Consider the following 22,775-nt stretch of genomic DNA (forward strand, 5'->3'; position numbering starts at 1 on the left):
TGAGGCGTCCCTCTTCTTAATGCTTCCTCCCCAACACGCCACCACAAAGAAGAGGGCGCTCTCCACAACTGACCTATAGAACATCTTCAGCATCTCACTACAGACATTGAATGACGCCAACCTTCTAAGGAAGTACAGTCGACTCTGTGCCTTCCTGCACAAGGCATCTGTGTTGGCAGTCCAGTCTAGCTTCTCGTCTAACTGTACTCCCAGATACTTGTAGGTCTTAACCTGCTCCACATTATGGAGGAACTCAGCGGGTCAGGCACCATCTGTGGAAATGACGTTTTAGGCTGAGACTTTTTTCAACACTACCTCACTATTGCTCTTTTGCATGATTTATACGTTTAACTAAACATGCACAAAAGCAAATTTCTGTGCACGTATCTAATAACGTATTTTGAAAAGCTATGCCAGACGGTTATGGTACTAAATCGTCAGAGCAAGGGATGATTCTTCCTGACGAAGGGTCTCGGCCCGAAACGTCGACAGCGCTTCTCCCTATAGATGCTGCCTGGCCTGCTGTGTTTTACCATCGTTTTGTGTGTGTTGTTGTTTGATGATTTAATCCGTGGGTCTACCTCTCTTCGGCGTAGTACTCTTAGGTGCAGGACGATGGCGGTGTCTCTGGAGGCCGGCAGCGCGTCGTCCACGAGAACGGACCGTATTGTGGCGTCACAAAGCACGCAGGTCAACTGACCGGCCGTTGGCGTCTCGTTACCAAGAGCAACGACTCTGGTAACTGCCGCCATTTTATACCGGGTGTTTTTAAACGGACGGTTGGATGAGGTGAGTGACCGGGGGAACGAGAAATGAGAAGACATTAAACTAAAGGACTGGAATTAGGCCATTCTGCCCACATGGCTGATTTATTATTAATATTATTTATTATCCTTCTCAACCCCATTCTCCTGTCTTCTCCCCCATTCATCAAGAACCTATCAACCACCACTTTATAAATACTCATCTGTGACAACGAACTCCAGAGATTCACAAAAAAAACAAAATGCTGGCAGAACTCAGCAGGCCAGACAGCATCTATGGGAGGAGGTAATGACGACGTTTCGGGCCGAAACCCTTCATCAGGAGTGAAGTAACATGGGATGGTCGAGTGGGGATAAGAAGTGGGGGGAGGGATGAAGTAGAGAGCTGGGAAGTGATAGGCTGGAGGGAAATGGACTGGGGGAAGGTGGAGAATTATGGGAAATAAAAGAGAAAGAAAGGTAGGGCTGCGGGGAGATTATAGTGGGGGGGGGGGGGGAAGAGAGAGAAAGAGAACCAGACTAAAATAATAGATAGGGATGAGGGTAAGGGGGGGGGCAGGGGTATCAGTGGAGGTCAGTGAGTTAAATGTTCATGCCGGCAGGTAGGAGGCTACCTAGGCAGGAGATAAGGTGTTGCTCCATCAACCTGCTTGTGGCCTCATCTTGATGGTAGAGGAGGCCATGGACAGACATATTGGATTGGGAGTGGTCTGTGGAATTGAAGCATGTGGCCACAGGGAGATCCCGCCACTGCTAGAAGACTGAGCGCCGGTGTTCGGCGAAACGGTCTCCCAGTCTGCGGCGGTTCTCCCCAATGTATAAATGGCCACATCGGGAGCACTGGATACAGTATATCACCCCAGTTGATTCGCAGGTGAAGTGGTGCCTCACCTGAAAGGACTGTCTGGGGCCCAGGATGGTGGTGAGGGAAGAAGTGTGGGGGCAGGTGTAGCACTTCTTCCGTTTGCAGGGATAAGTGCCTGGAGGGAGGTTAGTGGGGAGGGATGGGGGGGATGAATGGACAAGGGAGTCGCGTAGGGAGTGATCCCTGCGGAAAGCCGAGAGTGGGTGGGGGAGGGGAAGATGTGTCTGGTGGTGGGATCCCGTAGGAGGTGGCGGAAGTTACGGAGGATTATATGTTGGATCTGTAGGCTGGTAGGGTGTTAGGTGAGGACCAGGGGTACTCTATCTCTGGTGGGCTTGTGGGGGGATGGGGTGAGGGCAGAGGTGCGTGAATTACGGGAGGTGCGATGGAGGGCAGAGTTGATAGTGGATGAAGAGAAGCCCCTTTCTTTAAAAAAGGAAGACATCTCCTTTGTCCTAGAATGAAAGGCCTCATCCTGAGAGCAGATGTGGCGGAGGCGGAGGAATTGAGAGAATGGGATAGCATCTTTGCAGGAGACGGTGGGAGGAGGAATAGTCTAGGTAGCTGTGAGAGTCCGTAGGTTTGTAGTAGACATCGGTGGATAGGCTGTCTCCAGAGATAGAAACAGAAAGATCTAGAAAGGGGAGGAAGGTGTCCGAAATAGACCAGGTGAATTTGAGGGCGGGGTGAAAGTTGGAGGTGAAGTTAATGAAGTCGACGAGCTCAGCATGTGTGCAGGAAGCAGCACCGATGCAGTCGTCAATATAACGTAAGAAAAGAGGAGGACAGATACCGGTGTAGGCTTTGAACATAGATTGCTCAACATGTCCGACAGAAAGGCAGGCATAGCTAGGACCCATGCGGGTGCCCATGGCTACACCTTTAGTTTGGAGGAAGTGGGAGGAGCCAAAGAAGAAATTGTTAAGGGTGAGGACTAATTCCGCAAGGCGGAGAGGAGTGGTGGTAGAGGGTGACTGGCTGGGTCTGGAATCCAGGAAGAAATGGAGAGCTTGGAGACCTTCCTGGTGGGGGATAGAGGTATATAGGGACTGGACGTCCATGGTGAAAATAAGGCGGTGGGGGCCAGGGAACTTGAAATCTTTGAAGAAATGTAAAGCATGGGAAGTATCACGGACATAAATGGGAAGGGATTGAATAAGGGGAGATAAAACAGAGTCGAGATAGGCAGAAATGAGTTCAGTGGGGCCAGAGCAAGCAGAGACAATGGGTCTGCCTGGACAGGCAGGTTTGTGAATCTTAGGTAGGAGGTAGAAACAGGAAGTGCGGGGTGTGGGAACTATAAGTTTGGTGGCCGTGAATGGGAGATTTCCCGAGCTGATGAGATCGGAAATGATTTGGGAGACAATGGACTGGTGCTCCCTAGTGGGGTCATGGTCCAGGGGTAGATAAGAGGAGGTGTCAGCGAGTTGTCATCGTGCCTCCACTATGTACAGGTCGGTGCGCCAGATGACAACAGCACCCCCCTTATCAGTGGGTTTGATGGTAAGGTTGGGATTGTTGCGGAGGGAATGGAGAGCAGAGCGTTCAGAAGGGGTAAGGTTGGAATTGGAGCAAGGGGTGGTGAAGTCGAGATGGTTAATGTCCCGACGGCAATTAGAGATAAACAGATCCAGGGCAGGTAGAAGTCCTGGGCGGGGAGCTCTGGTCTGCTGACTCCACTAGCCTCCCACCCCCCTCGGACCAGAGCTCTCAACCCTGCCGGGTCCTCACCAGATCTAGATCTTTCTGTTTCTATCTCTGGAGACAGCCTATCCACTGAGGTCTACTACAAACCTACGGACTCTCACAGCTACCTAGACTATTCCTCCTCCCACCCTGTCTCCTGCAAAAATGCTATCCCTTTCTCTCAATTCCTCTGCCTCAGCCACATCTGCTCTCAGGATGAGGCCTTTCATTCTTCCTTGATGTCTTCCTTTTTTAAAGAAAGGGGCTTCCCTTCGTCCACTATCAACTCTGCCCTCCATCGTATCTCCCGTATTTCACGCACCTCTGCTCTCACCCCATCCCCCCGCCAGCCCACCAGGGATAGAGTTCCCCTGGTCCTCACCTATCACCCTACCAGCCTACAGATCCAACATATAATCCTCCGTAACTTCCGCCACCTCCTACGGGATCCCACCACCAGACACATCTTCCCCTCCACCCTACTCTCGGCTTTCCGCAGGGATCGCTCCCTATGCGACTCCCTTGTCCATTCATCCCCCCCATCCCTCCCCACTAACCTCCCTCCAGGCACTTATCCATGCAAACGGAAGAAGTGCTACACCTGCCCCCACACTTCTTCCCTCACCACCATCCTGGGCCCCAGACAGTCCTTTCAGGTGAGGCACCACTTCACCTGCGAATCAACTGGGGTGATATACTGTATCCGGTGCTCCCGATGTGGCCATTTATACATTGGGGAGAACCGCCGCAGACTGGGAGACCGTTTCGCCGAACACCGGCGCTCAGTCTTCCAGCAGTGGCGGGATCTCCCTGTGGCCACACGCTTCAATTCCACAGACCACTCCCACTTCGATATGTCTGTCCATGGCCTCCTCTACCGTCAAGATGAGGCCACACGCAGGTTGATGGAGCAATACCTTATCTCCCGCCTAGGTAGCCTCCTTCCTGCCGGCATGAACATTAAACTCACAGACCTCTGTTGATACCCCTGCCCCCCCTTACCCCATCCCTATCTATAATTTTAGTCTGGTTCCCTCTCTGGTTCTCTTTCTCTTTTTCCCCCCCTCACTATAATCTCCCCCCCAGCCCTACCTTTCTTTCTCTTTTATTTCCCATAATTTTCCACCTTCCCCCTAGCCCATTTCCCTTCAGCCTATCACTTCCCAGCTCTCTACTTCACTCTACTTCATCCCTTCATCCCTCCCCCCACTTCTTATCTCCCCCCCCCCCCCCCCCCCCGACCATCCTATGTTACTTCACTCCTGATGAAGGGTTTCGGCCCGAAACGTCGTCACTACCTCCTCCCATAGATGCTGTCTGGCCTGCTGAGTTCTGCCAGCATTTTGTGTTTTTATTTATTTCCAGCATCTGCAGATTCACTTGTGTTGTCCCGAGATTCACCATCGAATGGCTAAAGAATTTCATCCCTCTATTCTAAACTGTCTCCCCCACTACAGGAAACATCCACTCTCTAGGACTTTAACCATTCAATAGGTTTCAATGAGATTCTCATTCTCTCTCTCTCCCTCTCCCTCCCTCTCTCTCTCTCTCTCTCTCTCTGACACACACACACACACACACACACACACACACACACACACACACACACACACACACACACACACACACACACACACACCACCCCCCCCCCCCCCCACCTTTCTAAACTCCAGTGAATACAGGCCCAGAGCCGCCAAATACTCCTCGTACATTAGCTCGTGATCATTCTTGTGACCTCCTCTGGACTCACTAATGCCAGCACATCTTTGAGATTAGGGGCCCAAAACTTGCCAAAAGTGCAGTTGGACCAGTAACTCATAAAGCCTCAGAATCACATCCTTGCTCTTATATTCTAGTCCTCTCAAAATGAATGCTAACATTGCATTTGCATTCCTTACTGCAACTCACAAGTTAACCTTAAGGGATTCCTACACAAGGACTCTCAAGTCCTTTTGCACTTATGATTTTTGAATTTTCTCCACGTTTACAAAATAGTCTATGCCTTTATTCCTACTAAAGTGCATGATGACCATACACTTGCCTACACTATATTCCATTTACCACTTCTTTGCTCATTCCCCCAATCTGTCTATGTCAGGAGTTCCCAACCTTTTATATGCCATATACCAATACCATTAAGCAAGGGGTCCGTGGAACCCAGGTTGGGAATCCCTGGTCTAAGTCCTTCTATAGACACCCTGCCTCTTTAACACTACCTGCCCTTTTCTTCATATCTTCCACAAACTTGGCCACAGAACCATTAATTCCTTTATCCAAATCAATGGTATACAATGTAAAAAGAAGCAGGCCCAACAGGGAGCCCTGTGGGTACCTCTAGCCACGTGATGGTTGGATGGAGGTGAGGGAATGAGGGATGTTTCCTTCTCTTTCTTCAATTTACCACATCTATGTCAACAATCGACAATCTCAGTAATCAATCCCAGTTTTTAGCTCTTCCCATCCTCAGTTCTCCTACAGTAAGGGAAATTTTTCAGCAGTTAACTAACCTACCACATTTGTCATGTGGGAGCAATCCAGGACAGCCCTGGAAAACCATTTGGCCACAGGGAGGAAATGTCAGCTCTTGAGGTCAGAGTCAAGCCCAGGTCCAGGTCCTACAACAGTGGTAATCTGTGTAGCACCATATTCACTTACACATTTTCTTCCAAATGAACTGGTTCAGGGATGTAAAGTGCCTGTCACCCTCCCCCTTCTGGTTCCTCTCCTGCTTCCCTTTCTCCCATGATCCTCTCCTATATGTGCCGAACTGAGGCTGAGTCTCTGTCCTACTCCAGCTGCTCCGGGCTTCGTGTCTGAGGTCTCCCTCCTCTCCCTCCCCCACCTCCCACCCCCCACACTTTGGGTGTTTTTCCTTTTTTGTAATGGGTTCTTTTGGGTTTCTTGTTTTGGGACTGTCTGTAAGGAGACAAATCTCAAGGTAGTATACCTTTTATTGGCTTTTGTCCCTTCTTTTCAAGTCCTGATGAAGGATATCGGCCTGAAACATTGACTGTTTATTCCTCTCCATAGATGCTGCCTGACCTGAATTTTCCTGCATTTTGTGTGTGTTATTATCAATCATGGGGGAAGATCTTTATTTTATTTTGAGTGCCACAGTAGCATAGTGGTTAGCACAATGCTATAATAGTTTGGGCATTCTGGATTTCGGAATTCATTTCTGGCACTGTCTGTAAGGACTTCCTGTGAACACATGGATTTCCTTCGGGTGCTGGGTTTCTTTCCATGGTCCAAGTGCGTTCCAGTTACTAGGTTAATTGGTTATTGGAAATTGTCGTGTGATTAGACTAGTATTAAATCGGTGGGTTGCTGGCGGAGTGGCTCATTGGGCCAGAAGGGCCTGTTCCACGCTGTGTCTGAGCAAAAATAAATAAATGAATACTTTCAGCCTATGAATCATAAACTATTTTGCTTCTACTTTCAGACGCTTACTGCGTGAACAAGCAGGGTCCTGAATGAATATGACTTCAAATGAGAATGGGAAAGTGACTCAGGTTGATGGAAGCAGCTGTGATTGCCAGAGAACTGATTACAGCTTAACAACTCTACACAATAGTCACAAATCATACTGGGATATGATATTTGCACATGTTAAAGATGAACTCCCCTCCCTGGATTCAGACTTTTCATCAGTAAGTCTTATTTTCAGAATCCCAATGTTAAATATCCTGCTTATTAAACATAGGAATAAATTTTCTGAGCTGAACTGATGGTGATTTCCTCATATGTCATGACAGTGGGAATGGTAGCTAACTAAGGGAAGGGAACTCTCAGTTCCTACACAAAAAAAACAAAGGATTATAAATATTTCTTCTGACTAGGCATTGAAATGCATTTATAAGAGGCATAGATTTAGTGGACAGCCAGAGACTTCATTCAGTGTCGAAATAGTTAATGCAAGGAGCATAATTTTAAGGTGATTGGAGGAAAGTATAGAGGGGATGTCAGAGGTAATTTCTTTACACAGAGAGTGTTGGCTGTGTGGAATGCTCTGCCAGAGGTGATGAAAGTAGGGGCGTTAAGAAACTCTTAGATAGGCACATGGATTATAGAAAAAATGGGGGTTATTTGTAGGAGGAAAAGGTTAGTTTGATCTCAGAGTAGTCAGAGTGATCTCAGGTCACTACAATATCGTGGGCTGAAGGGCCTGAGCTGTGGTGTAATGTTCTACATTCTGTAATTAAGTGGTGTAACTTCAGCCAACTTATAAGGCAGATTTAACTGAAAGGTATAATGATGGGACAGTAGAGGAAGAAAGGGTATTGAATACCCAGGGAGGAGGGGAAAGAATGAGATTCATTGATACGTCGAGGAGGGTGGTTCTGGCTATTATGACTCTTGCTCAAAAGTTAGCAATTGAGAGCAAGCCCACTTCCCAACTCTGTGTTGTGCTCTCTGTACCTTTAACACTGTTTCAGAGCTGGTTAATATTAAGGCATTGAAATGAACACAGAGTAAAAGGCTGGTATTGGGGGGGAAGAGTATGACAAAAAGATTTTAGTCCAAGTGTCAATTCATAATCCTACATTTGACTATATCATCTGAGACCTATTTCAGACCGTGCACAGGATCTCACAGCAGGCATAATGATCCTGAGTAACTAGATGAGGCACTGCCGTGGGTGTGTGACATGAGAATTGAACTTTACTGCGTACTGGTCTCCCATGTTCTATATAACCCTAGAGAGGATAGTAAAAACCACCGAGAGGATCACTGGGTCTCCTTCCCCCCCATTTGTGACATTTCCCAGGAGCGTTGTAGAGGAAGGGCCCGGTGCATTGTTGAGGATCTCTACCACCCAGCCCACAATCTCTTTGACCCACTACTGTCAGGAAGGAGGTACAGGAACATCAGGACTATGACTGCCAGAATGGAGTAACAGCTCCTTCCTTCAGCATGAGAGACTAATGAATACCCTACCATGACTAAGGTCTCGTCACTAGGAAAGCAAGCTATTTGCTGTACTGTTTACTTGTGCTGTGCGCTTCTGTATATGCATTTTGAATTTATGAACTTATTTGTGGTAATATTTTGTTTTATGTGTTGTGTGTAATATATGTTGTGTTATTGCACTGTGGTTCAGCAGAATGTTGTTTCATTTGGTTGTATGTATGTACAGTCAGATGACAATAAACGAACTCCTGTACACAGTTGGCAAGGTGAAGGAAATGAACTTCTGAACACAGATGGGATAGACTAGGAGTGTTATAATGTTTCCTATTTGGTGGATGGGGTGAGGTGGTGTCAGTTATTCCCCACATTAATTCTCACTTTGGTTCTGACCATCATCATTCTAATCTTTTCCTGTGCTGATTTCTTTGTCCTTCAGTGTTTGAACTCAGTAATGAATATCAAACTAAGTCCACATACCTATTATTCAGTTCTTCTGCTCTCTATTCTGAGATCTCACCTTCCATTTCTCGTATCTTTTTTTTACTCTGCGCAGTCAGGTTCAGAAGATGGTGAAGTTGCAATTTTTCAGCGAGACGCCACGGGGCTAATTTCATGCCTGCCAGAGGATCTGAGAAACTTGACACTTGAAGACCCAGTTCTTGAGGTAAAAATCCACTTGTATTGACATCCCTGTAGGAATACTGTCTCCTGAGGTTGGTGCCCTGTACACTTTTATTCTACATGAGAGCCAAGTTTAGAACTTTCATTGCAAACCATGCCAAGGCTCTGATCCACATCTGCTCTTTCCATCTTGGCACAAGTCTCTTCATGTCTTTGAGAGAACGTCAGTCTCACAGCTCCCCAGCCCACAGTTATTTGAAATTCTTGGGCTGAAGTCTGCAGAGGCTGACACAGTGCATTGAACAGAGTGCTAGAACAGGTGGTTTGGGTTGGTGTAACGTTGAACAGAGCTAGAACTAGTGAGTTGGGTTGGTCAGGGTTGAATGGAGAGCTAGAGTGTTTAGTTGGTGCAGGTTGAACAGAGAGTTAGAACTGGTGGTTTGGGTTGATCAGGGTTGAACAGAAAGCCTGAACTGGTGGTTTGGGTTGGTGCAGGGTTGAATGGAGAGCTAGAGTGTTTAGTTGGTGCAAGGGAAATAGAGAGCCTGAACTGGTGGCTTGGATTGGTGCAGGTTGAATGGAGAGCCTGAATTGGTGGTTTGGGTTGGTCAGGGTTGAACAGAGAGCCTGAACTGGTGGTTTGGGTTGGTCAGGGTTGAACAGAGAGCCTGAACTGGTGGTTTGGGTTGGTCAGGGTTGAACAGAAAGCCTGAGCTGGTGGTTTGGGTTGGTCAGGGTTGAACAGAGAGCCTGAACTGGTGGTTTGGGTTAGTGCAGGTTGAATAGAGAGCTAGAACTGGTGGTTTGGGTTGGTCAGGGTTGAACAGAGAGCCTGAACTGGTGGTTTGGGTTAGTGCAGGTTGAATAGAGAGCCTGAACTGGTGGTTTGGGTTAGTGCAGGTTGAACAGAGAGCCTGAACTGGTGGTTTGGGTTGGTCAGGGTTGAACAGGGAGCCTGAACTGGTGGTTTGGGTTGGTCAGGGTTGAATGGAGAGCTAGGACTGGTGGTTTGGGTTGGTCAGGGTTGAATGGAGAGCTAGGACTGGTGGTTTGGGTTGGTCAAGGTTGAATGGAGAGCTAGAACTGGTGGTTTGGGTTGGTCAGGGTTGAATGGAGAGCTAGGACTGGTGGTTTGGGTTGGTCAGGGTTGAACAGAGAGCCTGAACTGGTGGTTTGGGTTGGTCAAGGTTGAACAGAGAGTTAGAACTGGTGGTTTGGGTTGATCAGGGTTGAACAGAAAGCCTGAACTGGTGGTTTGGGTTGGTGCAGGTTGAACAGAGAGCCTGAACTGGTGGTTTGGGTTGGTCAGGGTTGAACAGAGAGCCTGAACTGGTGGTTTGGGTTGGTCAGGGTTGAATGGAGAGCCTGAACTGGTGGTTTGGGTTGGTCAGGGTTGAACAGAGAGCCTGAACTGGTGGTTTGGGTTGGTGCAGGGTTGAATGGAGAGCCTGAACTGGTGGTTTGGGTTGGTCAGGGTTGAACAGAGAGCCTGAACTGGTGGTTTGGGTTAGTGCAGGTTGAACAGAGAGCCTGAACTGGTGGTTTGGGTTGGTCAGGGTTGAACGGAGAGCCTGAACTGGTGGTTTGGGTTGGTCAGGGTTGAACTGAGAGCCTGAACTGGTGGTTTGGGTTGGTCAGGGTTGAACAGAGAGCCTGAACTGGTGGTTTGGGTTAGTGCAGGTTGAACAGAGAGCCTGAACTGGTGGTTTGGGTTGGTGCAGCGTTGAACAGAGAGCCTGAACTGGTGGTTTGGGTTGGTCAGGGTTGAATGGAGAGCCTGAACTGGTGGTTTGGGTTGGTCAGGGTTGAACGGAGAGCCTGAACTGGTGGTTTGGGTTGGTCAGGGTTGAACAGAGAGCCTGAACTGGTGGTTTGGGTTGGTCAGGGTTGAACGGAGAGCCTGAACTGGTGGTTTGGGTTGGTCAGGGTTGAACAGAGAGCCTGAACTGGTGGTTTGGGTTGGTCAGGGTTGAACGGAGAGCCTGAACTGGTGGTTTGGGTTGGTCAGGGTTGAACTGAGAGCCTGAACTGGTGGTTTGGGTTGGTCAGGGTTGAATGGAGAGCCTGAACTGGTGGTTTGGGTTGGTGCAGGGTTGAACAGAGAGCCTGAACTGGTGGTTTGGGTTGGTGCAGGGTTGAACAGAGAGCCTGAACTGGTGGTTTGGGTTGGTCAGGGTTGAACGGAGAGCCTGAACTGGTGGTTTGGGTTGGTCAGGGTTGAATGGAGAGCCTGAACTGGTGGTTTGGGTTGGTCAGGGTTGAACTGAGAGCCTGAACTGGTGGTTTGGGTTGGTCAGGGTTGAACAGAGAGCCTGAACTGGTGGTTTGGGTTAGTGCAGGTTGAACAGAGAGCCTGAACTGGTGGTTTGGGTTGGTCAGGGTTGAACGGAGAGCCTGAACTGGTGGTTTGGGTTGGTCAGGGTTGAACAGAGAGCCTGAACTGGTGGTTTGGGTTGGTCAGGGTTGAACAGAGAGCCTGAACTGGTGGTTTGGGTTAGTGCAGGTTGAACAGAGAGCCTGAACTGGTGGTTTGGGTTGGTGCAGCATTGAACAGAGAGCCTGAACTGGTGGTTTGGGTTGGTCAGGGTTGAATGGAGAGCCGGAACTGGTGGTTTGGGTTGGTCAGGGTTGAACAGAGAGCCTGAACTGGTGGTTTGGGTTGGTCAGGGTTGAACGGAGAGCCTGAACTGGTGGTTTGGGTTGGTCAGGGTTGAATGGAGAGCCTGAACTGGTGGTTTGGGTTGGTCAGGGTTGAACTGAGAGCCTGAACTGGTGGTTTGGGTTAATGCAGGTTGAACAGAGAGCCTGAACTGGTGGTTTGGGTTGGTGCAGCATTGAACAGAGAGCCTGAACTGGTGGTTTGGGTTGGTCAGGGTTGAATGGAGAGCCTGAACTGGTGGTTTGGGTTGGTCAGGGTTGAACGGAGAGCCTGAACTGGTGGTTTGGGTTGGTCAGGGTTGAACAGAGAGCCTGAACTGGTGGTTTGGGTTGGTCAGGGTTGAACGGAGAGCCTGAACTGGTGGTTTGGGTTGGTCAGGGTTGAACAGAGAGCCTGAACTGGTGGTTTGGGTTGGTCAGGGTTGAACGGAGAGCCTGAACTGGTGGTTTGGGTTGGTCAGGGTTGAACAGAGAGCCTGAACTGGTGGTTTGGGTTGGTGCAGGTTGAACAGAGAGCTAGAACTGGTGGTTTGGGTTGGTCAGGGTTGAATAGAGAGCCTGAACTGGTGGTTTGGGTTGTTGTAGGGTTTCAGCTCTTTGGCAATAGAGCAAAATAGCAATATTTATTATTTATTTAGAGGTACAGCATGGAACAGGCCCTTCCAACCCAATGAAACTCACCGCTCAGCAACCCACCGATTTAATATGAACCTAATCACAGGACAATTTACAATGACCAGTTAGGTGTATGGACTGTGGGAGGAAATGGGTGTGCCTGAAGGAAGCCCACAAGGTCACAGGAAAAATGTACCATAAGACATAGGCTCAGAATTTTGCTGTTTGGCTCTTTGAGTCTGCTCTGCCATTCCATCTTGGCTGATTTATTATTCCTCTCAACCCTATTCTCCTGCCTTCTCCCTGTAACCTTTGGCATCCCAATTAATCAAGAACCTATCAACCTTCACCTTAAATATACTCAATGATTTGGCCTGCAGAGCCATCTGTTGCAATGAATTTTACTCCTATATCTTGTGGTATATTCTCCCTGTGACCACATGGGTTTCCTCTGGGGGTTCCAGTTTCCTCCCAAAGACATACTGCTTAGTAACTTAATGAGTGATTGTAAGTTGCCTGTGTTTAGGCTAGGGCTAAACCAGGGGTTGCTGGCAGTATGGCTTGAAGGGCCGATGGGGCTTGTTCTGTGCTATATCTGTAAATTAATAATAAATAAATAAAATACTCAAAGCTTATATGTTGCTGCTGGTGTCAGTGGTTTCTGAATACCCACAGGAAATGCTGGAATCTGCAAGCTGTCCACCTGAGGCCTGGGCAACAGAGAACAGAGCAAAGACATCTGATGATCATGAAGACTTTCGGGGTAAGACTACCTGGCACTTGCAGAATTTCAATGGCATCAATGATTGTCTGGAGGGTGAACTTGCTTCTTTCAGTGGTGATTCTACAGATTCAACACCATCTGTAGGTCTCATCAATGATAGGAACTTGCTACACCCAGAGATAGAACCTCAGTCTGCTGAAAAGGAGCACTTTACAGATGCAAGAGGCAATGGTGGAGGAGACCCATGTTCATCCAGCAGGCAAAAGGTTATTAGCAGCAAAGAACAAAAGAGCCTCAGGTGCCAAGCCAATGGAGATGGGAAGTTGGATTATTGGTGCATCCCAACTCCAACTACTGCTGGGCTTCCGGAATTAACAGCTGCAAGGGACTTTGTAAAAAATACCTTGGAAAGCACCTCACAGACTATCCTGGACAAGGCAGCATCTGAAAAGCACCTCAAGAACTCCAGTAAAAACCAAGAACTTGAAGGAACAGTATCAAAGGATAAGTTAAACAGTGGAGATCCAATGTCCAGTGGACCATACACTCAGAACCCACCTATTCTTTCTTTAGAGGTGAGCTGATATACATTAACTTTTTCTGTTAAAGAAAAGTGGGTTAACTGAGAGATCAAGTATAAACTATAATTCCCTAAACAATACTTTTTCTAAGATGGCCATATAAGAAAGTACTGGAACTTCAGGTCCCTTATCGGACTGAAGACAATAAGTTTGAACTTTAGGTCTAAATGCAGCTTGATGCTAACTGATAGCATTGATAAATGGGAGATCCAAATGTTCAATTTGACTGACATTCCTATGATTTCCTTGCCTCCACCAACAGCTCTTGGTGAAGTTTGAAATGATCTGTGCTCCAGTCCAGGCTCCAAAATCATTTTCATAAGACAGGACAAGAGTTGCTTTTCTTAAGACCGTAAGACATTGGAGCAGAATTAGGCCATTCTGCTCATTGAGTCTGCTCTGCCATTCCATCATGGATGAATTATTAACTCACACAACTCCATTCTCTTGCCTTCTCCACGTGCCTTTAACGCCCTCACTAATCAAGAACATATCACTTCCACTTTAAATATACCCAATGACTTGGGCCATCACAGCTGCCTGTGGCAATGAATTCCACAGATTCACCTCCCTCTGGCCAACAAAATTCCTCTCATTTCTATTCTAAGGGGTCTCCCTTCTATTCTGAGGCTGTCTCTCTGGTTCTAGAATCCCCCACTATAGGAAATATCCACTCCACATCCACTTTATCTAGGCTATTCAATATTTAATAGGTTTCAATGAGATTCCCCCCCCCCCCATTCTTCTAAACCCCAGAGGTCTACAGGCATAGAGCCATCAAACGCTCCTCATACATTAGTCCTTTCATTCTTGTGAACTTTCTCTGGACCCTCTCTCCAATGTCAGCATGTCCTTTCTTACATAAGGGGCCCAAAGATGTACCTTTGATTTCTAAAAGCTGTTCTCAGCCTGTATTCTTTAAACAAATGCTTTCATTCTATATTAAATATAAGGTAATATTTCATGTGACCCATCAAGCTGACTTGCTCTCACCATTTTTAGTGCGTGGAGGAGGCATATCTGGACGAAATTCTCCGCAGCCTGCAACACATCAAAGACCACGATGTTGATCCAAAAGACCACAGCCCTGATGTGGAGAATCTTGTCAACAGTTCTTGGTCTGGTTCAGGTAAACAGGAATCATACTTTCAGAATCAGGTTTATTATCACTGACATATGCAATAAAATTTATTGTTTTGCAGCAGTACAGTGAAAGGCATACAATATAATATATTAAAATAAGAACTATTTATTAAAAATTTATTAAGTAGAAAAAGAGGGCAACAATAGTGTGGTAGTGTTCATGGATTCATGGACCATTCAGAAATCTGATGGCAGAGGGGAAGAAGCTTGCTCACAGAAGGCAAAGAGTGGTTGTAGACGGGTCATATTCTGCATGGAGGTTGGTGACTTGCGGTGTGCCTCAGGGATCTGTTCTGGGACCCCTTCTCTTCATTATTTTTATAAATGACCTGGATGAAGAAGTGGAGGGATGGGTTAGTAAATTTTGCTGATGACATATAGGTTGGGGTGTTGTGGATAGTGTGGAGGGCTGTCAGAGGTTACAGCGGGACATCGATAGGATGCAAAACTGGGCTGAGAAGTAGCAAATGGAGTTCAACCCAGATAAGTGTGATGTGGTTCATTTTAGTGGGTCAAATATGATGGCAGAATATAGTATTAATGGTAAGACTCTTGGCAGTGTGAAAGATCAGAGGGTTCTTGGGGTCCGAGTCCACAGGACGCTCAAAGCAGCTGCACAGGTTGACTCTGTGGTTAAGAAGGCATACGGAGGACTTCCGGTGACTGTAATGGAGTAGGTTGCAGTAGCTACGTGCTCCGAATTTATTCGCTTACTTTGCTGTTTAAACCTTTCTGGGTGAGAGCACCATGAGTAGAAAACACTCTAGAAAAGAGATTACTTTAGAGACTTTGGCTGAAATGTCTCAACAAATGTCAGAGAGATTCGAAAAATTGGATAAACTGGATGACTTGGAATCCAAGTTTGACTTGTTACAGAATTCCTTCAACCTGATTAAATCTGAACTGAAAACGCTTAATCGGAAACTTGGAAGGATACAGCAGACTGTGAATGACCTTGAAACTCGTATTAAGCTACACAAAGAATCTCTGCCAGTGTTGCAGAAGGATATCGAAGGTTTCAAGAAAATTTCTAAGGAACAACTTAAAAAATACAACGCATTACTGAAGAAACTGACAGATTTGGAGACCAGGAATCGAAGGTGCAATATCAGAATTCTTGGGCTTCCTGAAAAACTGGAGGGTAATCAACCTATCGATTTTTGTGCTCAAATGCTGAAAGATTTATTCCCTGATATATTATCGGAACTACCAAAATTTGAGCACGCTCACTGAGTTACCCTGCCTAATTGGGATCTTGCCAAACCTCGCTCTATTATCATTTGCTTTTATGACTATCAGATTAAAGAACAGATCCTTCATGAATCAAGGAAGAAACGCATATTACAATTTTGTGATCAACAGTTTCGGATCGTTCAAGATTATCCACCGGAAGTTCTAAGAGCTAGACAGGCTTTTAAAGAGGTCATGTCTGATCTTTTTAAGCTTGGCTGTCGCCTTTCTCTCAGAGATCCGTGTAAACTCAAGGTTACTACTTCTGATAATAAGGTTTCTTAGTTTACGAAGCCTGAAGAAGCTAAGAAATTTTTACATAGTCTCCATGCTTAAATTCAACCTTGAGTTGCTTTATGCTAAATGTTTTAATTTCAGGTTTTCAATCAAGTAATTAGCGCTTTGTTGATAACAAGGTTTCTTGGTTTTACGAAGTCTTAATCATTTGTTTGATTAAGTAACTGGCGCCTTGTTATCTTTCAAACAATGCGAAATATGCAGGCAGACTGCATCTATTTTCTCTTTTGCTGTTTTCCACCTTTATATGGGTCCTCTAATGTTACTTTCTCGCAGCTCTTTTTAAACAAAACGTTATATTCTCTCAGTGTTATGTTGATTTTGACCTTCCTTTTAGTAATTTGACTGAAAGTAATTATGTAGGGTGTACATGTAGTAATTACTGAGGAATGAAACTATAGGGTGTTTTGCTTTACTTTAAATTCATTCAGATTTTTCCTATCTTTTGATTATTTATACACCTTTCGGTCTTTTACTGTTTTTCAATAGTATACAATATTCTATATTTCTTATTGCTGGTTTTTGGTTTTTTCATTATTTTGTCATTTTGTTTTTTTTCCCCTTGAATGCCTTAAATTAGTCATGTAGGAAGCTATCTAAACCGCTTCCCTTTCTAATTATTTTCTATTTGTTTCTTTACTCCTTTTCTATGCACCCACAAGTATATGTTGTTTTACTTATTGATTTTCCTTATTTGTATTTCCTCTTTACCGAGACTAATACTTGTATTTTCCCATGGTTTTTTCTCGTAAATAGCGAACTTATTTACTTTGATATTTTGTTTTTGTATATATATATCTTTACAATCGTTTATTCAGCACAGCTATACATATATATCTTTTGGAGCCACCGGAGTTTTGGGTTGGGAATGTTAGAATTAGTCTTCAGCCTCCCTTGGCTGATTTCTTTCTTTGGGGGGAGGGAGAGGGGAAATGGGTTCTCCCAGAAAGCTGATTGGAGGTTTTTACTGTTTTATTTATTCGCTATCTACATGTCTGTGATTACCTTTTATGCATTACTAAAGGATACTTGATGGATTCTTTTATTTATATACCGTAAATTCCGGACTACAGAGCGCACCTGATTAAAAGCCGCACGCTCTAATTTTAGAAAGAAAATCAATTTTGTACTTGTACAGGCCGCACCGGATTTTAAGCTGCAGGTGTCCCACGTTGGAATATGAGATATTTACACAGAAAGATATTACACGTGAGGATTTTTTAACTTTTAATTAAATCCGTATGGTAACATAAACAAATACATATTGCAAGTGCTTTTTTTTGAACAGTGCCTGTAACACAGCTACTTTTAAATATACATACGTATCGGTAACACACAAATTACGTTGTGTATACTTTTTTACTGAACAGTGCACGAACAACATTCCAATATCTCCTAACGACTGGTTAAAAAAATATATATACTGCAGCCTACCAGGAAAAGTTATTGATCGCCTTCTTCATCTTCCTCCTGCGCACTAAAACCATCAAAGTCCTCTTCTTCAGTGTCCGAATTGAACAACCTCAGGATCTCGTCACTCAATTCAGTCTCTTCGTTGTCGCTCTCACTTGAGCGCACGCGGTCCTCTTCATCACGCAGCAGTCCAGCCTTTCGAAACCTGTTGGTGATGGTGGATGTTGTGACACGGCTCCACGCATTTAGGATCCACTGGCAGACTTGAGTTAAAGATGCTCTTCGCATGCGGCCTGTTTTGGTAAAAGATTTCTCGCCGCTCGTCATCCAAGTCTCCCACTCAACGCGCAGCGCCACTTTAAATGCCCGGTTCACGCTGATGTCCAGTGGCTGCAAATACTTCGTGGTGCCCCCAGGAATCACAGCTGGAATTGAGTTTATACTCTTGATGGCAGCTTTCACTGAATCTGTTATATGGGCCCTCATGCTGTCCATAACGAGCAATGCTTTTTTTCTGTGAAAAAATCCCCCTGGTCGCTTGGCGTAGCACTCTTTCAGCCAATCCTTCATTAGACTCTCCATCATCCAACCTTTCTTATTGACTTTCACCATGATTTCTTTTGGGAATTTTTCCTTTGGCATTGTCAGTCGCTTAAAAATCACCATCGGTGGAAGCTTTAGTCCGGATGCTGTGCAGCTCAGAACACAAGTAAAATGCGTTCTCTCATGGCCACTTGTTTTCAGTGTGATGGACGAGTCACCTTTTTTATTAACAGTCCGAGTGAGAGGCAGGTCAAACGTCAAAGGTACTTCATCCATATTTATGATATCATCTGGCCCGATGGAATTCTCCGCTATCTTTGTTTGAGTGAATGTACGGAAGTTAGTAAGTTTTTCCTCGTGGTCGGGAGGGAGCTGCTGACACAGAGTCGTGCGTACCCTAACGGACAGGCCTTTTCGTCTCATAAATCTAAAACACCACGATGGCCCACCTCTAAAATCTTCGATTTTCATTTTGGTGTCGATTGCTTTAGCCTTCAGTCTGATCTGCACGGTGGAAACACTGCGGCCGCCTGCTCTCTGTGTGTTAACCCAGTCTTCAAGAAAGTTTTCAAGTTCGGGCCATCTGCTATGATTACCTCTGAAAGCTTTTGTCATCTTTTTGCATTGACTCAGTTCTTCACGCTGGCGTCTCCACCATCTCACCATCGATTCATTTATGTCAAGATTACGTGCAGCAGCTCGATTTCCTTCTTCAACCGCCAGATTGATCGCCTTTAACTTAAAAGCTGCATCATATGCTTTTCTTCGAGTGTTTTCCATGTTGATGAGGGTGAGTACAAATGACTGATTTATAATAATTTAATTGTGAAAGTGCGCTTGATTTATCGTACAATTTCATTGGACCTCTGTGAACTACTCATCAATTTTATTGGTCTACTGTTACGAGGCAAAATGTTTTTGGCGGCATGAAAAAAAACATGCATTAGCTGCACCGTAGTATAGGCCGCAGTGTTCAAAGCGTGGGAAAAAAGTAGCAGCTTATAGTCCGGAATTTACGGTACTCAACTTTAATGTGAAAGGTCTAAATAACCCTGTTAAACGAAATAAGAATTTTTCTTATATCAGGAAACTTAAAACTCGTATAATCTTTCTCCAAGAAACCTATATTCGTAAAGATGATATTTCACGCTTTTTCAAAGGATGGAAGGGTATACATTTTCACTCACCCTCTCAATCTAGATCGAGAGGCGTCTCTATCCTGTTTGATCAGAATGTATCCTTTATTCAACATAATGTTGTCACTTACCAGCAAAGATAGAGAGGTCCGTTGAAGTCTGATGGTACTATTTTTAACAGTATTTATTGATAAAAATACACAAAATAATATCAATGCAAACATACAGATAATATGTCAATACTAAATCTAAAAGCGCGGGTATAATAATAATCAATAAGAAATAGCTCTATCGTTGTCTAGGGGATAATGTATTGTCCGATGGAAATATAAAAGTCACTGTAGTTCATTCAAGCTGCAGCTTTTTGGTTGGAGAGAAAGACAGGTTAAAACTTGCCCATTCCTTTTATGATGTCAATCCTTCGAGAATCGTTGGGAGTTGATTTCCCCGTTGTTAGCTAAAAACCGTTCTTCCGTGGTAAAGGGCCCACCGATTCCGGGGCAAATGGAAACGGACGCACGTGGCCTTCCACTGGTTTTTGCTATTATGGGATCGCTAGCGTTTCTTCTGGTGCGTCTGAAGGGGCTGTTCCTCAGACCCTCTTTCATCCTGACTCACAGGGTCTCAGATGTCAATCAGGGTGGGATGATGCAATCCCTCCACCAACCCCCCCTCGGTTCATTGCCTGGGGGCTTCGATGCATCGTACAGGATTCAATACACAATCCCGTCTCCAAGAGACAATAGCCGTTATCAATGGTTCCGCCTTTCGGAGGCCAGGACACATTCCAAACTCTTTGTGGATTCTGCATGTCTTTCTCTCATTTCCTGGGTCTCCTGACTCGAATCAATAGCGATCCTGCCATTCTCAAAAAGGAGGGGGCCACGGGCGTAACAATGTAATTTCTGATACAAATGGGCGCTTTGTTATTGTTTCGAGTAGTCTTGAGAATAAACTAATCATATTTGTGAATGTATATGCTCAAATACAGATGACCCCTTGTTCTTTGAACGTCTTTTTTCTTTTCTGCCTGATTTGAATCGGTATTCCTTAGTGATAGGTGGTGATTTTAATTTTTGGCTTAACCCTATATTAGATCGCTCTTCAAGTAAAACCCCTGTCACTAATAAATCAGTCCTACTTTTTAAATCTTTTCTATTTCAATATGGTATTCTCGACATGTGGCGTTTTTTACACCCCCAAGAAAAGGAATATTCATATTTCTCTCAGGTTCATCATATGTACTCTCGGATTGACTACTTTTTTATAGATAGAAACTTGCTTCCACTGGTTCGATCCTGTGATTATAAGGAGATTGCTTTGTCTGATCATGCACCTGTGCTTCTGGCTTTAAGATTACCTGTTTACTCTGTACCAAATAGAAGTTGGTGTTTTAACTGATCATTGTTGTCTGATAAAAATTTTCTAAAGTTTTTGGAAAACCATATTACTTTTTTCTTTAAAGAAAATTTTGAAGGAGATACTGCTGGTACTATAGTCTGGGATACTTTTAAAGCATATATTCGTATATTTGTGGAGAAATTATCTCTTACTCTACCTATATAAAGAAAAAAGCTGACAAAGAAAGGTCTGACCTAGCAGCGATATTAAAAGATCTTGATCGAAAGTATGCCCTATCTCCAGATCCAACTATATATAATAAGCGTATTGAAATCCAATCCAAGTATAATCTTCTGCTGACTTACCCAATTGAACGACAGCTGTTGAGAGGTAAAACTCAATTTTACATTCACAGGGATAGAACAGGTAATTTATTAGCCAATCGCTTAATATCTTTTACAGTTAATCATCAAATCACAGAAATTTTTAAAGATAATGGTACTAAGATATCCAACCATTCTGAAATTAACAACGTACTTAAAGACTTTTACCTTAAGTTGTATCAGTCTGACTCTTCTTTAGATGAGACATATATGAATGCTTTTTTCAGTAATATCAACATTCCTACATTGTCTGCTGATAGCCTAACACAGTTAGATCAGCCTATTTCCAATGAAGAAGTGGCTGAGGCTATACGTGCTTTACATTCTGGTAAGACCCCAGGACCTGATGGCTTTCCTGGGGAGTTTTTTAAAACTTTCACTACGTTACTTACACCTTATTTATCCTCTGTTTTATCAGAGTCCTTTAAATCAAGTAAACTCCCTCAATCTTTTTATGAAGCTTTTATTTCTCTTATTCTTAAAAAAAATAAAAATCCAGCTAAATGTTCTTCATACAGACCGATCGCTTTATTAAATGTTGATGCAAAAATCTTATCTAAAATCTTAGCTCGAAGACTTGAAAATATTTTACCATCTATTATATCACATGACCAGACAGGATTTATTAAAAATCATTACTCACATTTTAATATACATCAGTTGTTGAATGTGATATATTCACCATCCAAAAAAAATCAGAGTGTATATTATCCTTAGATGCAGAAAAAGCCTTTGATAGGATTGAGTGGAATGATCTTTTTAAGACCTTAGAAAAGTTTAATTTTGGGTCTAATTTTATTCGTTGGGTTAAATTAATTTACTTGTCTCCTACCGCTCAGGTTATTACTAACTCTCAAATTTCTAAGCCCTTTAAATTACAGCGGGGAACTAGACAAGGTTGCCCTCTTAGTCCTTTACTTTTTGCTTTAGCTATAGAACCCTTAGCAATAGCATTTCAAAAATCTAAGGACATTTCTGGTATACTAAGGGAAGGTATGACTCATAAAATTTCATTATACGCTGATGATATTTTACTTTTTATCTCTAACACTGAAACTTCTTACCTTTGGTTCTTTCTTTAATTTCCCAGTTTAGTTCTTTTTCAGGATATAAACTGAACTTACATAAAAGTGAGCTATTTTCTTTAAATGACCTAATGTCATCAAATGCCAAATTTCCGTTCCAAGTTGTTACAAGTCAATTTACGTATCTTGGTGTAACAATTACTTAAAAGTTCAAGAATTTATTTAAAGAAAACTTAAACCCCTTATTGAATTATGTGAAAAAGACGCTTTCTAAATGGTCTCCTCTTTCTTTATCCTTAATTGGCTGAATTAATTTGATTAAAATGAAGATTCTTCCTAGATTTTTATATCTTTTTCAGGCCTTACCTATTTTTATTCCTAAGACCTACTTTGATTCTTTAGATTCAATTTTAACATCTTATATTTGGAATAATAAGCAAGCTCATTTAAGTAAAGTTTACCTACAGAGAAATAAAGAGATGGGTGGATTAGCCCTACCCAATTTTAGGTTTTACTATTGGGCTGCCAATATAAGGAATATTACTTTCTGGACTTATTATATTTATCATAAAGATTGCCCATCATGGGTCTCCTTAGAAGTTAATTCTGTAAAAAATTCCTCTATTGTCTGTCTTCTTGGATCATATTCTTCTTTTTCAGCAAATAAAATAACAGATAACATAATTGTTAAGCAAACTTTAAGGATTTGGTCTCAATTTAGGAAATTTTTTGGTTTAGCGAATTTTTCATTATCATCTCCCATTCTCCTTAATTTTTTTTTATCCCTTCCATGACTGACAAAGTCTTTAAGGATTGGGATGAACTAGGTATTAAGTGTT

At 44.0% G+C, this 22,775-nt stretch overlaps 1 protein-coding gene across 1 annotated transcript in view; it reads left to right on the forward strand.

The window, feature by feature from the left end:
- The first annotated feature begins 662 nt into the window (after window positions 1-662).
- The window catches only part of LOC140735221 (dynein axonemal assembly factor 8), a 159,635-nt gene continuing 137,522 nt past the window's right edge, over window positions 663-22,775 (forward strand). Inside the window, exons 1-5 of the mRNA XM_073060021.1 lie at window positions 663-789; window positions 6,758-6,965; window positions 8,780-8,890; window positions 12,796-13,419; window positions 14,428-14,554. Coding sequence (XP_072916122.1) covers window positions 6,789-6,965; window positions 8,780-8,890; window positions 12,796-13,419; window positions 14,428-14,554 — 1,039 coding nt within the window. The 5' untranslated portion in view covers window positions 663-789; window positions 6,758-6,788. The remainder of the gene's footprint in view (window positions 790-6,757; window positions 6,966-8,779; window positions 8,891-12,795; window positions 13,420-14,427; window positions 14,555-22,775) is intronic.

This window comes from Hemitrygon akajei, chromosome 11 (genome assembly GCF_048418815.1).
Source record: "Hemitrygon akajei chromosome 11, sHemAka1.3, whole genome shotgun sequence".
Taxonomy (NCBI): Eukaryota; Metazoa; Chordata; class Chondrichthyes; order Myliobatiformes; family Dasyatidae; genus Hemitrygon; species Hemitrygon akajei.